General features: G+C 46.7%; 1 protein-coding gene across 2 annotated transcripts in view; it reads left to right on the plus strand.

The window, feature by feature from the left end:
- Positions 1–14,931, plus strand: part of LOC120940562 — a 66,306-nt gene that overhangs the window by 19,621 nt on the left and 31,754 nt on the right. For both annotated transcript variants that reach the window (XM_040353502.1, XM_040353501.1), the window contains exons 6-7: positions 6,058–6,194; positions 10,436–10,570. In XM_040353502.1, the coding sequence (XP_040209436.1) occupies positions 6,058–6,194; positions 10,436–10,570 (272 nt within the window). The remainder of the gene's footprint in view (positions 1–6,057; positions 6,195–10,435; positions 10,571–14,931) is intronic.

Raw genomic sequence — 14,931 nt, forward strand, 5'->3', positions numbered from 1 at the left:
AACATTGGGCCAAATTCTCAAAAGAGATACGCAGACTTAACTGCTGTTCAGCCTGCGTATCTCTGTGCCTAACTTTGGAAACGATTCTCAAAAGGCTTTTTCCAAAGTTAGGCAGAAAATCTGACATGTGTAAGACACTTACACGGTCAGATTTTAGGATGCAGTACCGCATCCGCCACTGGGGGCATTTCTCATTGAAATCCAGCTTTGCGTATGCAAATGAGGACTTAAGTAGATTTTCAAAGCATTTCAGCACTTTGATTTCTGCCTAAGTTCCGAATTTGCCGGCGCAAAATTAGGGCTGGTTTTACAATGTGGAAAGTTAGCCAAACCTTGTAAAGGCCCATTCCAGCGACGGCATTTGGTATGCATTCCTGAGGGAGAACTCCACGGCAATTTTTAAATTCAAAACCGGCATGGGTTCCCCCCCAGGAGCATACCAGGCCCTTAGGTCTGGTATGGGTTGTAAGGAGACGCCCCCACGCCGAAAAATTGACGTAGGGGGTCCCCCTACAATCCATACCAGACCCGTATCCAAAGCACGCTACCCGGCCAGCCAGGAATGGGAGTGGGGACGAGCGAGCGCCCCCCCCTCCTGAGCCGTGCCAGGCCGCGTGCCCTCAACATGGGGGGGTTGGGTGCTCTGGGGCAGGGGGGCGCACTGCGGGCCCCCCCACCCCAGAGCACCCTGTCCCCATGTCGATGAGGACAGGACCTCTTCCCGACAACCCTTGCCATTGGTTGTCGGGGTCTGCGGGCGGAGGCTTATCGGAATCTGGGAGTCCCCTCAAATAAGGGGGCCCCCAGATACCGGCCCCCCACCCTAAGTGAATGGATATGGGGTACATCGTACCCCTATCCATTCACCTGTAGGCAAAAAGTAAAATGTAGTAAACACACAACACAAGGCTTTTTAAAATATTTTATTATTCTGCTCCGGAGGCCCCCCCTGTCTTCGTTATTAGCTCAATTACCAGGGGGGGCTTCTTCTTCCGCTCTCCGGGGGTCTTCTCCGCTCTCCGGGGGTCTTCTCCGCTCTCCGGGGGGTCTTCTCCGCTCTCCGGGGGGGCTTCTCCGGACTCATCATGCTCCGGTAGGTACCCACGTGGTGGGTGCCTACCCACGTGCACCCACCACGTGGGTACCTACCGGAGCATGATGGGACGGTGATGCCTATATAAATGTGATGCAAGGCGCGCATCCATCATTACAGCGACAACAGGCGACGAGGCAACATCGGAAGAACAGAAGACCAGAAGACCCTGGCGTCACAGAAGACCGCGCCGGCTGCCTGTTAGAAATCGAGCTAACACACAAACATAGCAGGCAGCCAGCGCTGAAGAAGAAGGCACCGGAGAGCTGCAGAAGAACCGGGGTTCGCCGAGTCAAGAGCGGAAGAGGGGAGAAGATGGAAGAAGCCCCCCGGAGTCCGGAGAAGCCCCCCCGGAGAGCGGAGAAGACCCCCGGAGAGCGGAGAAGACCCCCGGAGAGCGGAAGAAGAAGCCCCCCCTGGTAATTGAGCTAATAACAAAGACAGGGGGGGCCTCCGGAGCAGAATAATAAAATATTTTAAAAAGCCTTGTGTTGTGTGTTTACTACATTTTACTTTTTGCCTACAGGTGAATGGATAGGGGTACGATGTACCCCATATCCATTCACTTAGGGTGGGGGGCCGGTATCTGGGGGCCCCCTTATTTGAGGGGACTCCCAGATTCCGATAAGCCTCCGCCCGCAGACCCCGACAACCAATGGCAAGGGTTGTCGGGAAGAGGTCCTGTCCTCATCGACATGGGGACAGGGTGCTCTGGGGTGGGGGGGCCCGCAGTGCGCCCCCCTGCCCCAGAGCACCCAACCCCCCCATGTTGAGGGCACGCGGCCTGGCACGGCTCAGGAGGGGGGGGGGGGCGCTCGCTCGTCCCCACTCCCATTCCTGGCCGGCCGGGTAGCGTGCTTTGGATACGGGTCTGGTATGGATTGTAGGGGGACCCCCTACGTCAATTTTTCGGCGTGGGGGGGTCTCCTTACAACCCATACCAGACCTAAGGGCCTGGTATGCTCCTGGGGGGGGAACCCATGCCGGTTTTTTCTTTGAAAATTGGCATGGAGTTCACCCTCTCAGGAATGCATGCTGAGCGACGCTGTCATTTTTTTTTATAATTATTTGTTTTCCCGGCGCGTCTTTTTTTTTCACCCGTCGCAACTTTAGTGTCCCGTCGAAATTCTCAAAGCCGACCGGCGTTAATTACGTTCGCGCGCTGCACGTCGGGAAAATGACGTCACACGCATGCGCAGTACGGCCGGCGCGGGAGCGCGCCTCATTTAAATTTTAAACGCCCCCAGGAGAGGAGGACCGCCTTACGACGGCGGCACTTAAGTTACACAGCGTGTAATTTCTACCTAAGTGCTTTGACGATCAGGTACTTAGGTAGAAATTTTAAGTCAGTGTAACTTAACTGCTGAAATTTAAGTTACGCAGAGTTTTTGAGAATTTGGCCCATTATGCCCCGTACACACCATCACTTTATGTGATGAAAAAAAACGAAGTTTTTAAAAACATCACTTTAATTGACCGTGTGTGGGGGAAAACGTCGTTTTATGTCTTGTAAAAAACGACCAAAAAAAATTGAAGCATGCTTCAATTTTATGTGTTGTTTTTCAAAACCTTGTTTTTTACTTCACAGAAATTGACCGTGTGTAGCAAAAAACGTCGTTTAAAAAGACGTTTTTACACCCGCGCATGCCCAGAAGCGAGCTTCAATGGAAAAAGTGGTGAGAACGTAACCTCGCTTTGCTAGAACATTGTGAGAAAAACGATGGTGTGTAGGCAACTTCGTCTTTGAAAATTTAAGTTTCAAAAACGTAGTTTTTTACTTCACAGAAAATGTCGTTTTTTTTCATCACATAAAGTGATGGTGTGTATGCAGCATTATTCCTAATTTCTAAAGACAGCATACTGCCAGAAATGGTACCAGCTTATTGGCGAAGAGCCAACCCTAACAATGATCATATGTAAACTATTGAAAGGGATGACATCTAGATAGGGGAAGACTTGTGGATGTGGTGTATCTGTATTTTGCAAAAGCGTTTGATACAGTCCCGCATAGATGCTTAATCTACAAATTGAGGTCTGTAGGCATGGGCCATTTGGTTTGTTCTTGGATAGAAAACTGGTTACAGGGGCTTGTCCAAATGGTGGTAATAAATAACATGTACCCAGACTGGTCTGGAGTGGTAAGTGGGGTACCACAAGGCTCTGTCCTGGGACCAATTCTGTTAAATGTATTCATAAATTATATAGAGGATGGTATAAATAGCTCAATCTCAGTTTTTGCTGACGACACAAAAATAAGTTACTCACTAGAGGGAGAACCTCTGGGGGCATCCAGGATGGAGAAAGATCTGGGGGTCCTAGTTGAAGACAGACTGAGCATGCAATGTCAAGCTGCAGCAATCAAAGCCAGCAGAATATTAGCATACATTAAAAAGGGAATTTAATCCTGACACTTTATAAAACTCTGATTCGCCACATATGGAGTTTTCAATCCAGTTCTGGTTACCAATTCTCAGGAAGGATATGCTGGAACTGGAAAGAGTCCAGAGAAGGGCTACAAAGTTAATAGGGGACTGGAGGACCTCAATTATGAGGAACTTCAATTACGATGAACTACAAGCGCTACATTTATTCTCCCTGGAGAAGTGATGCTTGAGAGACGATATGATAGCAATATACAAATATTGCAATGGTGATCCCAGCGTAGGAAGAAAACTATTCAGTCTCAGGGAGAGTAGAAAGACACAGGGCCACTTAATGAGATTGGAGGAGAAGCAGTTTAACCTTAAGCTGCTCAGGGCCTGGTCTGCCTTTGGTGCCCTACTTTACTGTAAACCACACTTCTTGGTTAGGCCTATGTTCTCTTTGTAGGCTAGACTTATAGTGTAGCTAGAAGGTCCGCTAGAGATATTTATGATAGAACAAAAATTAACCACGTCAAAATGGATACCATAAAGAGGAAAAAGGGCTGTAATTTTCTTCAGGCTTTTGCAGGTACTATGAAAAAAAGTTCACAGCTAAATAAAGATGCATATACATAAACACGTCACATACCATGATAATACATATAAAATGGAAGTAGTAGATAAAAAGAAAAATCCAATCAAGTGTTAAAGGAACACTAAAGTTAAAAAAAAAGTGTCCCCGAACCCGGTCTTCTGGGGTCCCTCCGCGGCTGTCTCGGCTCCGCCTCGCAAGAGCTTTCCACCTTCATGCAAGCGAGCTTGCATGGTGGAAAGCTTTTGCGGGCACGCTCCCGTGATACAGCGGCGGGCATAGCCACCGACTGTATCACTCGGCCCCACCCCCGGCGCGCTACGTCATCGGATGTGATTGACAGCAGCGCCAGCCAATGGCTGCGCTGCTATCGATCCGTCCAGCCTAGCCAATCAACGACCAGGCTGGGAACCGAAGAGGATCACGGGGATGCGCGCGGGACTTTCGAGGGGTGAGGTAAGTAAAACGGTGGTTCGGGGCGGTACCATCGAATGTTTTTTCACCTTAATGCATAGGATGCATTAAGGTGAAAAAACATTTACCTTTACAACCCCTTTAATGTAAAGAAGTGGTCCAGAGAGCCATTAATATAAAGTGTAAAGTAATCAAAAGAAGTGTCTATGCTCTCAAATGTCTAAGCAGGTAGAGCCTTTATTTATTAACCACTTCAGCCTTTTCCTGAGCAGAGCACTTTTTACAATTTGGCCCTTCAACCGACAATTGCGCGGCCATGCAATGCTGTATCCAAACGCAATTTGCATCCTTTTTTTCCCACAAATAGAGCTTTCTATTTGATCACCTCTGTGGTTTTTATTTTTTGTGTATAAACAAAAAAAGGGCAACTATTTTGAAAAAAAATAACGATGGGCCAGATTCACGCATAGCGGCGTATCTTTTGGCCAGCGTAGCGCATCCCATTTGCACTATGCCGACGTAACATAGTGAGGCAACGCCAGTATTCACAAAGCACTTGCTCCCTAAGTTACGTTGGCGTAGCGGAAATGGGCCGTCGTAAGCCCGCCTAATTCAAATTAGGCAGGTAGTGGGCGTGCTACATGTAAAGAACCCGTGACCCCATGTAAATGAATGGCCGTTGGTACGGCGCATGCTCAGAATCATGTCGCAAATACTCCCTACGATACGACGGCTCAATGCGTACAACGTGAACCTTACGCCCAGCCCCTTTCACGTACGACTTACGTAAATGACGTAAAATCTGACGGCAGTTCCGACGTCTATACCTTGCATGGGCTGCGCCACCTAGAGAGGGGTTTTATCTTTACGCCGGCGTATGTCTTATGTAAACGGCATAGCTTACTGCGACGGGTGTACGTTCGTGAATCGGCGTATCTTGCTCATTTACATTCGACGCTTAAATCAATGTAAACGCCCCTAGCAGCCAGCGTAAATATGCAGCCAAGATACAACGGCGTCGTATCTTGGCAACAGTGAGGCGTATCTCATTTTAAGAATGTGCGCAAAGATACGACGGCGCTCATTCGGACTTACGACGCCGTATCTACTGATACACCGTCGTAAGTCTCTCTGAATCTGGCCCTATATTTTTTACTTTTTGCTATAATAAATATCCCCCAATATAAATGTGACAGTGCTATAAATATGCACTGATTACTGTATAAAAAAAATTTACAGCTCAAAAACGCCTATGCCATTTGCAGCTCAAAAACGCCTATGTGGGCATGAAGACATAGACTAACATGTACAGGCATTTTTAAGCTGTAAAAAACGCTAAAAAAAGAGGCTGTAAAAACGTCCATGGAAATGAGGCCTAAAAGAGCAGTATCACAAAGTACCATAACCATCTGATCAGTTGATGTCTGGTATCAGGGTGCGTGGTGATGTCACTTACGCTGGACCTACCCAACATGTTTTTCTGTAGCAGACGTCATCAAGGGGAATGATAAACAGCCTATAAATTGTTTATGTAGTTAGTTCAAAGTGCACTATGTTTTTAAAGCCACCCTGACATATTTTTTCTGATTTGTCAGGATTATTGGAGAAGATAGCGTTTTATCAGCAATTTCTTCAGTTAACTGCAACGGAAGTGAGGCTGTACTGGAAAACTGCAATATAAAAATGTCTGGTACATGTGATACCAAAGAAAGAGCAGGTGTTATTTGCCAAGGTAAAATAATTAGTGCTTGCTGAGGACAGATAATAGGTTATTATGTGTGCTCTGTTCACTCACACCTATATATTTTGTATTTTGTATACTTTGGTTAAATGTATCCTTATTTGTTTTATGTCATTTGCAGTGATGCAAAAAAAGCTATGACTATTGTTTGTTTTATATTCGTGACTAGCACATACAGTATAGGCGTGTTTATTTAGGAATATGTATTTTGCTGTACCTCCATAGGGGCTGCTGATGGTGGTAGTCCGTCTGTCATCCTGCCCAGCCAGGCACACAGTTGTCATTCATCTTCAGGCAGAAAACCAGTCCTTGAACTTTGTTTTGTATTTTTATTAAGGGGAATAAACTTGGGGATGGGATACTAATAAGATGCCCAATTGCTTGCAGAAAAATATACATGGGACTGACTATATACACCTCCAGTTGATACAACTCCAATCTTCAACTCCAGCACTTAATTTGCTTGCAGACTATCTCCCCTCAACACCTTCAGCGCATCTCTTGCTTGTACTTCCTGGACCAGCTAGCACTGATTTGTAGGCCGGACACTTACTCAGCCAGGCCTAAGGTGAATGTCCTTTGCAGGCAGGAACCGCTGGCCCATTTAGTGTAACATAAATATGGTAGTCCTTAGTGCTAGCTTTCCACGTGGCTACTGAATCCAGTACCACATCTTCAGGCCCTGCCAGCCCTCCTGGCTGCAGCTGCTTCTCTTCACTGCCGGTGACACCCCCAGTCCTCTGCATCTATCTCAGACTGCAATCTCCCAGTCCTCTCAGGCATGCCTCCCCAGTCCTCTTCTGACTGCGTGTCACTCAACAGCCTTCTTGGCTGGTACCCGTTGTTCCTCTCCTGGAGAATTTGCCTGGTAGTGCTCTCCCGCTGTCCTCTCTTGCTCCAGTGCCACCTGTCCAGGACACCTCCGTGTGTCGTGAGAAGGGTCCTGTTTGCACCCGAGTCCTGGGTCCAAGGTCACCACCCCCCCCCAGACTGGGGAGCTCCCTCCAAGGCCTGACAGCATAGCACTCGATCTCCAGCTTCCACCCGAACAACTCCTCCCCCAGCTGGGCAGACCCTGTTTATTTAAAGAGGCCTGCCCCCTGCCAATCCAGGTTGGGGATTAGTCAGGGCTCCCCAAAACACCCAAAACACTCCAGACAGCTCCACCTCCCCTCTCCTCCTCCCCTTCCAGAAAACACTAGATCATTTTGGATAGAAGTGGAAGGTCCTGGTGATGCTGCCTGTGAATCACCAAGCTCTACTCTGAGTCACTCCCAACCCAGATCAAAACACACCCAGGCTTGGCTGGTAGCCAAGCCTGGACACAGACACAGAGATGACAGGCAGGGAGGAAGAGGTCAGAGAGAGATAGGAGAGATGAGAGCAGGTTGCGGATGTTGGAGGTATGCAAACTGACTACGGTGGTCAGGGCTCAGCAACCCTGGTTATCGTGGTCTGTACAGAGAGAGGGATACAGGAAGCGGCAGGATCACAGAGGTTTTTTTTACAGTTTAGAGGGGGCAGATTTCCTCCTCACAGGCTCAGTAGCATTGGCTCCTGTTTCTGTCACTCAAATACTGTGAGGGGGATACAGCCCGGCTCAGGAGCAAGCCCAAAAGTGTGTTGCCATAGGAAGAGGAGAGGCCAGGAGTGCTGACAGGGCACCCCAGAAGAGGAGGTTTGGGGCTATACCATCAGATGAAGCATTAGATGAAGCAGGTAAGTATACCATATTTATTATTTTAATACACAAAAAAATACCCTTTACAACTCCAGTAAAATAGTCAGAGACTGTTTTGCAAACAGCAACTGTTGACACAATGAACACTTTGGTGAAAGTATGTAATGTCTATGTCTAGTATAGTATCTATAGTGCAGGAGTTTGTAAAGCAGATTGCAGTGTACAGGGAGCAGCATTCATTGCCAGGTTTAAGAGGATATAACACACAGAGAATAGGTATCATCAGTAAGTAATGCACAGAAAGCAGGGGATAGGAGTGTGTAATGCATAGTAGGGGTCAGAAGTATAAAACAAAAAGAGTGCAGGAGTTATGGGTGTGTAACACACAGTGTAGGGGTCAAGAGGGTGCAAAATGCCCTTCCCCACAAGTAATACTGTACCTCACTTCACCTCTTTAGCAAAACTTCCCACTTTCTTCTTTCAAGAAAAAAAAAAACAGTACTAATCTGCATGGTCACCTCAATCCCCCTCATAACAGAAATACTTTTACCTTCCTAGCACAAATCTGCCCTTCAAATTCCAGTTGTAGTGCAAATCCTCTTCACTCCCCCAGCACCAATCCTCCTCCCAATACAAATCCCCCCCCAAATCTCCTCCTCCAAGCACAAATTCTTTTTTCCCCCTTTTAGCACAATTTATCTCCCCAAATCCCCCCTCCCAGGATAAATCCTCTCCTTCCCCCGATTCCTCCTCACAATACAAATTCTCTCCCACTCCCCAGACCCATCCTCCCAGCACAAATCATCCCCCCCAAAATGCCTCTTCTAGTGCAAATCAACTTCCCCTTTAAATTCCAACTTCCAGCACAACTTCTCTTTTCCCTTCTACCACAAATCCCCCCTCCCCAATCCTGCCTTGTAGCACAAAACCTCTTCCCCCTTCTAGCGTGAGTCCCCCCAAAAGCACAAATCTTGGCTTCCCTCATAAATCCCCCTCCCAGCACAATTCCAAACCCCCTTTAGCACAAATCTTTCCCCCAAATCCTCTTCCCCTTGTATCACAAATTGCCGGAACTTCTCCCTCAAATCCTCCCCCCAGCACATATCCCATTTCCCTTCTAGCACAATTCCCCTCCTCCAATCCCACCTTTTCAAGCACAAATCTCCTCACAAATCCCCCCTCCCAGCACAAATCCTCTCTTCGTGTCTAGCTCAAATCCTTTCCCCTCCAATCCCCCCTCTTCTAGCACAAATCCTCCTCCACCTTGAACAACCACTCCTCCTTTTTGCACAAATCCTCTCCCAAATCAACTCCCAACACAAATCTTCTGAGAAACTCCTCCCAGCATAAGTCAACTCCCAGCACAATTTTTGTTAAGTGTCCCCTACCCCCTCATATGCCCCCCCCCCCCACCCCAGTGCCGATCCTGACCTCCCTGGGGCCCTAAGCAAAATGAGATGTCGCATTAAAGTTAAGAAGGGGGAGCACTGCCAACAGTGACATGTCACATTAAAGATTAAAGTTGAGAAGCGGGGGAGGGAGGGGGTGTTCTGCTGTTGGAAATGACATCTTACATTAAAGTGAGAACCTCTTCTTCCATGCAGCCAGCAAGTTGAGAAGCGGGGTGAGGGGTCGAAAATGACTTCTCACCAGGCCCTCCGCAGCTTGCGGGGGCCCTAAGTGGCTTGCATAGTGAGCCTATAGGGCGGATCGGCCCTGCCCCCCCATGCAATTATTCCTCCCTAGAATCCTAAAACAGACCACAGATCAGTGTGGCTCAATACAGGGGATATCTCTCACCCTGCTGCTCCACCTCCTCTTGTGCATGATACACATCAGAGCCAAAGAGGAGCCCAGCTTCCCTCGGATCTGACATGTATTGCTGTTACAGGCAGCCAGCAGAGGGCCTGTACCTGCATAGGGTAATATGGCACCAGGGACCCGGGGCACCCTGTCACCAATGTGGGAAAGGTGCCCGGTGCTAGCACTCCCCTGCCAGGTGACTCTGTGGAGCCAAGGGCCAGAACTTGTTTCAGGCACTTGACTCCGGGGCTCTGGACAGGACACTCTCAGGACAATGGAATTTTGTTGGAATCCCAGGATGGTCCCGCAGAATCTGGGATGGTTGGGAGGTATGGAAAAACAAACACATCTGCATGTGCAGACATGTGTTGACCATCTAGAAAAGTCTTTGGGTCTGGTTTCAGTCATAAACATGACTGATCAGATAGCACAAAAACACTCATTTCAAGGTATGCAATGGACACTAAAGACACTCATGGGACTAATCTTGATGGACACACTAGTATAGAGGACTAGCATTCAGGGCAGGTTTTTCTAGCCTGTCTGATTGCATTCTTCCCCAATATATTTGCATGGGACAGTCTGAAGCTTCCCACAGACATGACATAGTCACCCAATATGATGAGACACGCTGAAAAGTTTTTTCCTAATAATTTTCACCTGTTGCATCGATATTTCAGAATTACTGGTATGTTGTAAAATCATTAATGACTTCCTTATTTAACATATTTATTTATTTGCTCTGTAGTGTATGAGTCGTGTGCAGCTTTAAAGAATGTTGGTGTGCAAGAGTCTGGAATCTATATGATAGACCCAGATGGCGTGGACCAAGGGGTGAGCCACTTCTATGTAGAGTGTGATATGGAGTCTGACCACCTAACAGGTAAACTTCTAAATTATTATTAAATAATATCTAAAGCCAAAACTTTGTTTAGTTTTGGATAGAAAGGGAAGGCTTTTATTGCTGTCTGTGTTATCACTGGAGATATCTACCCTCTTTATTTCTCCTGGTGACAATGGTGATGAAAGTAATGGAAAAATCCAATATTTTGAGCTTTCCTTGGAAAAGGTATAAAACGGAAATCTTCCCATTAAAATTCTTGTTCAGATGAAATGAGGTAAATTTTCCTTACTTTAAGAAGCAGGCACATACAGTATCAAAAATATGAATTGTTGGGGTAACATATTCTTTAACACTGTCTGTTACTGTACTGTATATACCTCAGGGTAATATATAAGGTAATCAATTAGACATGTGCAGAACAGAAACATTTGTTTTGTTTTGTTTCGGATAGATTTTTTTTGTTACTCATTTTGTTTTGTTATGGAATTTGTTTAGTTTGGTTTCGGAATTTGCTTCATTTTGTTTTCGTAAAATTTGGCTGTGGTTGTCGGGATCTGCAGGTCGGGGGCTTATCAGGGTCTCGAAGCTCCCTTTAACAAGGGGGCCCACATATCCCGACCCCCCCCCATTATGTGAATGGGTATCGGGTACTACCCGTAACCAATTCACCCAAAAAGTGTCAAAAAGTAAGAAACACAGGAAAATGTTTTTGACAAATCCTTTATTAAAAGTAAAAAAAAATGGTGTCCCTCGATGTCCATCACAACTGACCTGAAAAATAGCAAAATTTCAAAAAGCACTGTGCCTCCTACGAGGCTACCCGTCATCTGCTCTATTTTTGGGCTTTGACAGCTCTTATATAGGCAAGGGGCAGGGCCACCCGGTTACATCACCCGATGGCACCCTTCTTTCTGAGATTCGGATACATCCGAATCTCCGAATAACACAAAATTTGTCCGAATTTGTATTCAGACCGATGCAAATTGCACATGTCTATGACATATAATCCATTATGTAATGTGGCTCAATACAAAAATAACTGTATACACTATATTACCAAAAGTATTGGGATGCCTGCTTTTACACGCACATAAACTTTAATGGCATCCCAGTCTTAGTCCGTAGGGTTCAATATTGAGTTGGCCCACCCTTTGTGGCTATAACAGCTGCAACTCTTCTGGGAAAGCTGTCAATATGGTTTAGGAGAATTTATTTGCGAATGTTTCACCATTCTTCCAGAAGCGCATTTGTGAGGTCAAGCACTGATGTAGGCGAGAGGGCCTGGCTCACAGTCTCCACTCTAATTCATCCCAAAGGTGTTCTATTGGGTTGAGGTCAGGACTCTGTGCAGGCCAATCAAGTTCCTCCACCCCAAACTCGCTCATCCATGTCCTTATGGACCTTACTTACTGGTCCAAATCATTTAGTGGAGGGGGGATTATGGTGTGGGGTTGTTTTTCATGGGTTGGTCTTGGCCCCTTAGTTCTAGTGAAGGGAACTCTTAAGGCCTCAGCATACCAAGACATTTTGGACAATTTCATGCTCCCAACTTTGTGGGAACAGTTTGTGGATGGTCCCTTCCTGTTCCAACATGACTGACCAGTGCACAAAATAAGATCCATAAAGACATGGACGAGCGACTTTGGGGTGGATAAACTTGACTGGCCTGCACAGAGTCCGGACCTCAACCCGATAGAACACCTTGATGAATTAGAGCGGAGACTGCGAGCCAGACCTTCTCATCCACATCAGTGCCTGACCTCACAAATGTGCTTCTAGAAAAATGGTTAAATATTCCCATAGACACACCCCTAAACCTTGTGGACAGCCTTCCCAGAAGAGTTGAAGCTGTTATAGCTGGCCAACTCAATATTAAATCCTACAGACTAATGCCGCATACACAACGTTTTTCAGGCTCTCGAAAAAACAACGTTTTTTTTCAACGATTTGCGCTTTTCTGTCTGTTAGAGCGTGATGAATGTGCTTACTCCATTACAAACACTAGTTTTACCAGAACGAGCGATCCCGTCTCATAACTTGCTTCTGAGCATGCACAGTTTTTTCATGTCGTTAAAGCCCACGCACGACCATTTTTTACGACGTTAAAAATGCCGTAAAAAATTAGAGCATGTTCTAAATTTTTAATGCCCATTTTTTACATCGTGAAAAATGCTCTGGAGCCTACACACGATCATTTTTAATGACATAAAAAAAAACATAATTTTTTACAACCCGAAAAACGGTTGTGTGTACGCGGCATAAGTGGGAAGAACTATGACAAATGGAGCCACAACAACAAAATGTCTGGATCTCCTTCCAGCATCCTCCTCCTGAATTCCAGTGGTAAGGTTTTTTTCTAAGGGAAAGGTTTGTATCTCAGAGGATTCTATTTTTTGGGAGTAGTATTGATCCTATACTATAGACAAGTCTTCACGATCGGTGGAATCGCTACCAGTTGGTCCCCATCCCTTGGACCACTCCTACATTAGAGGCAGTTCATCTGAATTGGAGCGTCTCTTAAGGGACTCAGTTAACCCAGGGCAGCTGGCAGTTAAATAAGGAAAGTTCAGTATCCAATATTCTGAAGTCAGGTTCCGCTGGCATAGCAATATCCTGCCAAAACATTCCCTCTGAAGGACAAGTCCATTCCCCATCAAGTCGACCTTAACCTGTGTCCAGATCTAAGGGAGGAACACACACACAAACAGGTCATCATCCTTTAAAACATTCCTGATGAGACTCGAGGCCGAAGGAATCTCACCAGCCTCAAGACATCTGATAGTCCAACTCCAAAAAAAAAATCATCTGTCGGATCACCTATGAAGAAAGTACTAACACCAATGGGCGGTTCTTAATTCAGCCTGCCCTCCAAGGGGTCTGTTCTCATAGGTCAACCCGCTGATAAAACCTCTTCTCCTTTTTGGTGCATCTCCGCTCAAATTATTAAGGCACATCGTTCCTTCACAAATTTCCCAGTCTCAAGATTGATACGAATGGACACCCTCCTATCCAGCTAGGCACCAGCACCTAAAAGAAGATTGAGTTACCTTCTCGACTACAGGGCCTTTTTTGGTCTAGAAGATCTTAATACATTCTGCTAATCAAGCCGTCATTACTGCTTCCAGTTGCGCACAATCGCATGTCCTGGGAAGATCTCTCCCATCCACATTCGGAGTCCCTGGAGTTAATCACATAAAAGATTGAGCAGGGAAAACTGGAAGAGTTGAGTTGCTCCCAAGAGATAAACGGTGCTTCAATCCAGAATGTCTTCCTCCATCGGCAACTATGACAGAATTGGGAAGAAGGCTTTTATTCATGGATACTAGATGTTTCAGGCCTGTAAATCCCGGCTATCTTAAGATAGGGTTCTTGGCGCTGGAAGGTTCAGGCTTGAGCATTTTTCAGTCCTGTCAGACATCAGATGGATCCTGAGTCCGCAATTAGAACGTTTCTCAAGAGCAATCCTTATTTTAAGGTCTCCAAACGGATTCACTACGTCCAAAGGGGGATTTGCTTTCGGTACTCCGTGTACTCACAGCTTTTCCATTCACATGCAAGCAAGAATCTTCTTTATAAGATGCTACCCTCAAAACAGTTTCTTTTTGTTTCTCTCCCTATTCCTAAGCACCGTCTCCTCTGTCCAAAGGTTCTCGGAAACCCAAGCCTCAGGGGCTGAGGACCCTGGTATTAAGTTCTATTTAAACAAACTGGTCATCTGGCCGTCTGGCCAGTTCAGGCCCAGAGCTCCCTCTGCGAACCACCTCAACCAGCAATAGGTAGTTCCAGCTCTTTCGGTGCATTCCAGCGACTCCGGACTGCCCGAACCAGGTAGGGAAAAACTTCCTCTGACCTTTTTATTGGTTTGACATAAGGCTTACCTTAAAGCAAAAAAAGGAAGACTGTAGGCATCAAGGACAACTTCAGCAAGTTGGATTGTTCATCTTATCCAGAGAACGTAGTGGGCTAGTGGTCCTCCGGTCCAAAGTCAAGAAATGCTTGTGCGGGGAATGGCATCTTCCTGGGCAACAGTAACGCAAAATCTCTCCAGAAGCTCTGTCATTCGGCAAACTGGTCATACTACACCACATTCATGACCCAGTGGAGCCTGCACTTACTCATAGTGGCATAGGGGTAAAGCCTTTTCAGCTGTCTACACGGCTGGGCACAAGCACGTACCTGTACGTCCTCTTTAAGTGCCCAGCCGTGGGTCGCGGGCGCATGCCCGCGGCCTGGTCCGAAGCTCCGTGACCGCAGCCGCAGGACCCGCGGACCCGATCGTCGCTGGAGTCCCGCGATCGGTCCCCGGAGCTGAAGAACAGGGAGAGCTGTGTGTAAACACAGCCTCCCCGCTCTTCATTGTGGCGCTGTCATCTATCGTGTGTTCCCTGATATAGGGAAAC

Source organism: Rana temporaria, chromosome 5 (genome assembly GCF_905171775.1).
Source record: "Rana temporaria chromosome 5, aRanTem1.1, whole genome shotgun sequence".
Taxonomy (NCBI): domain Eukaryota; kingdom Metazoa; phylum Chordata; class Amphibia; order Anura; family Ranidae; genus Rana; species Rana temporaria.